The sequence below is a fragment of the Haliotis asinina genome, chromosome 2, assembly GCF_037392515.1.
Source record: "Haliotis asinina isolate JCU_RB_2024 chromosome 2, JCU_Hal_asi_v2, whole genome shotgun sequence".
Classification (NCBI taxonomy): Eukaryota; Metazoa; Mollusca; class Gastropoda; order Lepetellida; family Haliotidae; genus Haliotis; species Haliotis asinina.
Genome location: NC_090281.1, coordinates 99760837 through 99769219, shown reverse-complemented (window position 1 = coordinate 99769219; position 8383 = coordinate 99760837). Strand labels below are relative to the sequence as shown.

General features: G+C 43.3%; 1 protein-coding gene across 1 annotated transcript in view; it reads right to left on the bottom strand.

Annotated features, from left to right (window-relative positions):
• Positions 1 to 557: 557 nt before the first annotated feature.
• LOC137272156 (repetin-like) overlaps positions 558 to 8383 on the bottom strand; it is a 42145-nt gene continuing 34319 nt past the window's right edge. Inside the window, exon 2 of the mRNA XM_067804510.1 lies at positions 558 to 3716. Coding sequence (XP_067660611.1) covers positions 558 to 3716 — 3159 coding nt within the window. The remainder of the gene's footprint in view (positions 3717 to 8383) is intronic.

Sequence of the window (8383 nt, the reverse complement as noted above, 5' to 3'; positions counted from 1 at the left end):
GTAGAATGGGCGTATTAAGTTATTACACCGTAATTTTCAAGCTAGGTTCCTATGAAGCTTCTCATTTAGTACAAATAGTACCATTCTACCATATCATACATATACTTCATATGCACAAGCGTTCCACTACGTCTGCAGCTTTCAGTGCCATATGCGACCTATAACTCCTTCGATAACACTGATAGGAGAGCTTATTGGATGAATGATTACACATGATAGATATCCCCCAAGCTGTAGTTCATCACAGCAACTGGCGACGACGTTATCCATCGAAATAGCCACTGGCCAGTCAGCCAGTGGCTGGTAAATATATACTTTCGGATCAGTCACTGGTTATTGATTTTAATGAGATCATTTTTAAATATATTACTCTCTCCGACTTGTTAAGGTATAATGCACTTTTAAATCATGCAGGACTATGGCCTGGAACATGGCGGAATTGTACTTTTCTCTAATATTTTGCGTAGTTTCTGCATTCAGATTTCGAACTAGTGTATTGTGTTGTGTAGCTTCAAGGTGCAGCCAGACCGACCCGCTCCTCCTGCCTCGAGCTGGACTCAACACACTGTTCTATGACAGTCACCGCTCCGATATGCCGCGAATCCCCTCGGACCTCTCCAACACTTCCTCGGTTGTACGTGGTCATTGTGCGTGGTGCAGCCATGACACTCGTTGAAGCCATTGTAGGTGGTGTAGCCATGATAGTCGTTGAAGCCATTGTACGTGGTGTAGCCATGATAGTCGTTGAAACCATTGGACGTGGTGTAGCCATGATAGTCGTTGAAGCCATTGTAGGTGGTGTAGCCATGATAGTCGTTGAAGCCATTGTGCGTGGTGCAGCCATGATAGTCGTTGAAGCCTTTGTAGGTGGTGTAGCCATGATAGTCGTTGAAACCATTGTACGTGGTGTAGCCATGATAGTCGTTGAAGCCATTGTAGGTGGTGTAGCCATGATAGTCGTTGAAGCCATTGTACGTGCTGTAGCCATGATAGTCGTTGAAACCATTGTACGTGGTGTAGCCATGATAGTCGTTGAAGCCATTGTGCGTGGTGTAGCCATGATAGTCGTTGAAGCCATTGTGCGTGGTGTAGCCATGATAGTCGTTGAAACCATTGTACGTGGTGTAGCCATGATAGTCGTTGAAGCCATTGTACGTGCTGTAGCCATGATAGTCGTTGAAGCCATTGTACGTGGTGTAGCCATGATAGTCGTTGAAGCCATTGTGCGTGGTGTAGCCATGATAGTCGTTGAAGCCATTGTACGTGGTGTAGCCATGATAGTCTTTGAAACCATTGTAGGTGGTGTACCCATGATAGTCTTTGAAGCCTTTGTAGGTGGTGTAGCCATGATAGTCGTTGAAACCATTGTACGTGGTGTAGCCATGACAGTCCTTGAAGCCATTGTACGTGGTGTAGCCATGATAGTCCTTGAAGCCACTGTACGTGGTGTAGCCATGATAGTCCTTGAAACCATTGTAGGTGGTGTAGCCATGATAGTCGCTGAAACCATTGTAGGTGGTGTACCCATGATAGTCTTTGAAGCCATTGTAGGTGGTGTAGCCATGATAGTCTTTGAAGCCACTGTAGGTGGTGTAGCCATGATAGTCGTTGAAACCATTGTACGTGGTGTAGCCATGATAGTCCTTGAAGCCATTGTGCGTGCTGTAGCCATGATAGTCCTTGAAGCCATTGTACGTGGTGTAGCCATGATAGTCGTTGAAACCATTGTACATGCTGTAGCCATGATAGTAGTTGAAGCCATTGTGCGTGGTGTAGCCATGATAGTCGTTGAAGCCATTGTGCGTGGTGTAGCCATGATAGTCTTTGAAACCATTGTAGGTGGTGTAGCCATGATAGTCTTTGAAGCCATTGTACGTGGTGTAGCCATGATAGTCGTTGAAGCCATTGTAGGTGGTGTAGCCATGATAGTCGTTGAAGCCAATGTAGGTGGTGTAGCCATGATAGTCGTTGAAGCCATTGTACGTGGTGTAGCCATGATAGTCGTTGAAGCCATTGTGCGTGGTGCAGCCATGATAGTCGTTGAAGCCATTGTGCGTGGGGTAGACATGATAGTCTTTGAAACCATTGTACGTGGTGTAGCCATGATAGTCGTTGAAGCCATTGTTGGTGGTGTAGCCATGATAGTCGTTGAAACCATTGTACGTGGTGTAGCCATGATAGTCGTTGAAGCCATTGTACGTGGTGTAGCCATCATAGTCGTTGAAGACTTTGTAGGTGGTGTAGCCATGATAGTCGTTGAAACCATTGTACGTGGTGTAGCCATGATAGTCTTTGAAGCCATTGTAGGTGGTGTAGCCATGATAGTCGTTGAAGCCATTGTACGTGGTGTAGCCATGATAGTCGTTGAAGCCATTGTAGGTGGTGTAGCCATGATAGTCGTTGAAGCCATTGTACGTGGTGTAGCCATCATAGTCGTTGAAGCCTTTGTAGGTGGTGTAGCCATGATAGTCGTTGAAGCCATTGTACGTGGTGTAGCCATGATAGTCGTTGAAGCCTTTGTAGGTGGTGTAGCCATGATAGTCGTTGAAGCCATTGTACGTGGTGTAGCCATGATAGTCGTTGAAGCCATTGTAGGTGGTGTAGCCATGATAGTCGTTGAAGCCATTGTACGTGGTGTAGCCATGATAGTCGTTGAAGCCATTGTAGGTGGTGTAGCCATGATAGTCGTTGAAGCCATTGTACGTGGTGTAGCGATCATAGTCGTTGAAGCCTTTGTAGATGGTGTAGTCATGATAGTCGTTGAAGCCATTGTAGGTGGTGTAGCCATGATAGTCGTTGAAGCCATTGTAGGTGGTGTAGCCATGATAGTCGTTGAAGCCATTGTAGGTGGTGTAGCCATGATAGTCGTTGAAGCCATTGTACGTGGTGTAGCCATGATTGTCGTTGAAGCCATTGTACGTGGTGTAGCCATGATAGTCGTTGAAGCCATTGTAGGTGGTGTAGCCATGATAGTCGTTGAAGCCATTGTTGGTGGTGTAGCCATGATAGTCGTTGAAGCCATTGTAGGTGGTGTAGCCATGATAGTCGTTGAAACCATTGTGCGTGGTGTAGCCATGATAGTCGTTGAAGCCATTGTACGTGGTGTAGCCATGATAGTCGTTGAAGCCATTGGACGTGGTGTAGCCATGATAGTCGTTGAAGCCATTGTAGGTGGTGTAGCCATGATAGTCGTTGAAACCATTGTAGGTGCTGTAGCCATGATAGTCTTTGAAGCCATTGTGCGTGGTGTAGCCATGATAGTCGTTGAAGCCATTGTACGTGCTGTAGCCATGATAGTCGTTGAAGCCATTGTACGTGGTGTAGCCACGATAGTCCTTGAAGCCATTGTAGGTGGTGTAGCCATGATAGTCGTTGAAGCCATTGTACGTGGTGTAGCCATGATAGTCGTTGAAGCTATTGTGCATGGTGTAGCCATGATAGTCGTTGAAGCCATTGTAGGTGGTGTAGCCATGATAATCGTTGAAGCCATTGTACGTGGTGTAGCCATGATAGTCGTTGAAGCCATTGTAGGTGGTGTAGCCATGATAGTCGTTGAAGCCATTGTGCGTGGTGTAGCCATGATAGTCGTTGAAGCCATTGTAGGTGGTGTAGCCATGATAGTCGTTGAAGCCATTGTACGTGGTGTAGCCATGATAGTCGTTGAAGCCATTGTGCGTGGTGTAGCCATGATAGTCGTTGACACTCGACACTCGAAGCTATGGAGGGCATTACACGTTTACTTGTATCGCATGTTACCCTCAAAGTATCGCTGTTGGTACAAAGGACTCAGAAAAAGTTGACGACTGGAACCTCTCGAACAGTAGTCGTTCACCGGGTATGCAGTTCTCATGTCTACCATAATGTTTTATTACAGAGCCTTATTTTACACTGGATTCGGGTTTTAACATGGCAGTTACCGATTAACATATTTTTAATCTTCATAGAAAGATTATGTTCGATTGTACTCATCAAAGGCTTGATTATTGCTCTCTGAATGGGGAGATAACTATTGGATAGTTGAAGCAAATTTGTATCTGTAGTCGACACGTTTTGTAACACAAGCCTCATGGGCGAAGAATGATATTTTTCAGCACTTTGTCCACCGCGACCCACATGTACAAATATATAAATTTCAAAAACCAAATGTTTTGACAGAATCGAAATTGATATTTTACTGAGATTGCAAAATTTCAATGAAATCCCGAGTTTGGAGAATCCACATAGCATTAATTCCACTTTTTCATTTAATATGTAGACAGCCCGTCCTTTATTGTAAGCATGTGGAAAGTAATCTCCGTGAGACATAGTGTTGCACGTTCTGGAACTAGCAAAATATTTTCCTCACATTTCAAGAACTCGTTAAAGACACAGAGCAGTCGTGTGAACCTAACGCCTCCCAACAAGTCACAGGTCACACGCGGGATGTGACGCATATCAGAAATAACTGAATGATACAAAGTCCATTTACGAACCAGCTGAAGTAACATGCACATCGAGGCAGATTTGCAGATTTTAACTCAATAATACGAACTCTTAGTAATGCATTGTAAAATCGGATCCAATTTTCATCCCTTTGATTTACTTCATTTCTTATAAAATGAATATTCTCAAGAAATTATATGGAAGGCCACCGATTCCACTTGTCCGCCCCACGCTAAACTCAATCACCGTCGAGTGGAGAAGCATATCCTCAAAAGGGATATTGAATCCTATCTACCGGATGCCCTCGATGTGACTTTCGGGTTGCGCAGAGCCATGAAGCCAGCTTGAGAGTTTTACAAGGAAAGAAGAGCTCTTTGAAGTGCCGACATGGGGTCTTATGCTGAGTTACTGCCGCGATATTGATGCATATTTTTAAAGTATTGTGAGTGAACTGCTGAGCCAAGTATGACAGGGTGTGTATTCTTGACGCCACAGCTAATGATTGTTTCACTTTCTTCACTAGAAAATAACTTAAGTTGAATATCATGTCATGATTCTAACTAATTAAGTCTTTTAGCCCAAGGCGTTGTCATTCTTTCATATGAAATATTAGTACAAGTGAAGTATTGTGAACTTAACGGTAAACTTGGATTCAGCAATATGATGAAATGAGACTGACCAGTGAGAACACAGGGACTTACTGCAAAATGCCACGTGGAACATTCAAACCAGCTCAGACTGTTCCTCACTTTACCATCCAAAATTGTGTTCCACGGGAGATATCGCTTGTGTGAGATCAGACGATATATCCTAGGAAATATCGTTTTGACAGTAGATTTTGCACAATGCCCTGACAATGCTGTGGCGTAATCAGCATGATGACGTCACCATGCTATGACATCACAGCAAATCTAATGGCTGTGCTGTGTAAAGATGTATATTTTCATTGAAAACTAATGAAGAATGAGTTTGGATGATAAACAGAATCTCACCTTCGTGTCTGCTGATATCAGTTATATCAGAGCTACCTCAGAGCTGGCTTGGACAGGTATACCAAACACCTTCCTCATGCTTTATGTGATGTTTTGTTTCTAGGACTGCGGTACAGGTTACATCTGGTTACTGGACACCGTATGGTGTTCACACGAGCATATATCAGAAGGGCACCATGGCGCAGTGCTGTGATGGAGGACGGCAAGACGTCAACACTACCCGTTTGACAATAGTTTGGCGTCAGAGTGTGAAATATGGAAAAAGCTGTAGTTACTATAGCTACAAAACCCTGTACGTGGTTTCCATTACAACGGAGTCTATTGTACGATTCTGATTGTGCCAGTACTGTCCTAATCGGTCAGAATCACACATAATGACAGAACCCCGGCCGTAACTGTAAATAACGACTTGATATGACACGTGGATGTGTTGATGACATTCAAACACAAGTAGATGACGGATCACTATCATCACATAACCTTGCGTCATTACAGAGTCAATGCGTTTATAATTCCTCACGGAAGTCAGACGTTCTTTATATCATCTATCGTGGAAGGGGTGTGGAGGTTTCCGAAATGAATAATCAATCAAAAGAGTCCCTTGACAATCAGGAACTTTCCCCAGTGTACGTGCATCTCCTAGCCCACCCGTGCAGCGACTGGACCGTGACTGATAACTTCTAATACAATCTGTCATAACACGTCATAGCAGAGCAGTCGGCACATATGGCCATTCCATACAACAGATCCCTGCTGCAGAGAGATGCCATCATCCCTAATGATCTCGTCCAACGTGTGGGGAAAATGCACAAGATTACTACACTTAGTCTTAATCAGCGATGGTCTACTTTTCATTCCAGTTTGTCAAAATGATATGAAAATATGTCTGAAACACCGACACTACTTTCCACAGAATACTTCATTCCACACGTCGAGCATAGAGGCAGTGTGGAGAAGGAATTACTTTGGTTCCAAGTCTATTAGTCAGATTTCTTTCACTTCCCTATATTAGCTGTAAGTAGAGTCACTAAACTCGGTCATTCACACTAGTTAATAAATCTTCGTCTATGAACTACTGGAGCTCAGTGAACGATGTATTCCAAGCAGCAAGTAAAGGTGGTGTGAAAACTAGATACCAATGTTTAACAAATCACATCAAAAAGGAAAACAAGATTTGTGCACGATCTGCTGAGATGATGGCCGGTGCCTCTCATTGTTTCCCGTGTTGTCCTGCATTTGAACCCGACATGCCCTGTCACGGCTGTAGACTGACGTTCCGGTTGTTACACTTTTAAGTACAGAAAAACTTTATGCTTATCAACACCGATCACGTTCATCTTTAAAAACATAAACTGTCGCCATGACGAATTCTACATTTTGGAAACTTGATGCTGATTATATGATGCCTGTCCCGTCCATTCTGTCTGGATTCTGAACTATAGGCCTCAGTGATTTTAATCTACAAATCACTGTGAATGCCAGGTTGTTGTTACAGAGGAATGACATCGCTCCGTCAGTCAGTGTTACTATCCTCAGAGGAATTGAAGACTTCATTGTGAAAGCTGAGACTCCGTAACAGCCGGGAAACAGCGGAGAATAGCCTGGGGTCGCCCAGGTAGAGTACGGCGCCAGTGGTCCGGGACCACAACTCCTGAAATATGAATACAGGAAAACAAAGTCTGCAGCTGCCAAGTTCGCGTGATAAAAACAAACCAGTGAAGATTCCACCCAGTGATATACATGTATATGGATATGTTCGCTCGCAACCGCAATCATTGAAATGAGATCTCCATTGTTGACATTATACATCCCCATGACATGGAGAGGTGGGGGACTTGGGGAACACCTGGTACTTGACAGAAGGTCTCCTCTGCTAACAATGCTTTGGAAGGTGACATTTCTGTGTTTGAGACTTAAATGGAAACATTACGCAATACAATGTCTCTGGTATGAACGTGGTATTGGTTTAATGCAGTGCTCAAGTCGAACCATTTTGTACCAAGCTGATAGCCTCAGTAAATTAGGACAACAAAGTTATGTTCCTAACCTCGTTGTGTTAAAAGGTGAAACAACCGGGTCAACCACACTGTTTTCCATTTCTACTTATTTACAAAGGGATTACTGATGTGGAACTTGGTAACAATATTGTACGCTATTACCAAAACATCAAATGCAATAACAGCCACATTTGCATGATGTGTACAAATATTTAAGCTAAGATGTAACACAAAGTCGTAATGCATGTATTTTGTCATCCCTAGGTAACGGACACAAGTGAATTATGTCGGTGCAATGTGGCAATGATCTCCCCCTCACTTAGTCTGTGTATCAGACACGCTTGTCATACTAACAATATGCAAACTGTGAAGACCAACATATGCTGCCTTGATGCTAACGTTATGTAGAGCATCACAGGTTTACAGTGTGAAGACCAACATATGGTGCCTTGATGCTAACGTTATGTAAAGTACCATAGGTTTACAGTGTGAAGACCAACATATGCTGCCTTGATGCTAACGTTATGTAAAGTACCATAGGTTTACAGTGTGAAGACCAACATATGCTGCCTTGATCCTAACATTATGTACAGCATCACAGGTTTATAGTGTGAAGACCAACATATGGTGCCTTGATGCTAACGTTATGTAAAGTACGACAGGTTTACAGCGTGAAGACCAACATATGCTGCCTTGATGCTAAGACTAACAGTCATTCTCTTGCTGCTGCCCCTGGTCAATGTATAAAATGCACAGGTGTATATTGTGAGACAACAGACTGACAGCTTTTCGCTGTAAGATTGTAGGTGGATTAAGTTACATATACTTCACACACACACACACACACACACACACACACACACACACACACACACACACATTACTTGTTACCTGTCCTTAAGTAGTCAATTTTAATCTTTAATTCCAATCTTTAACAAAATAGTTTATACTGTTTTCAGAAGCCAAACTGGT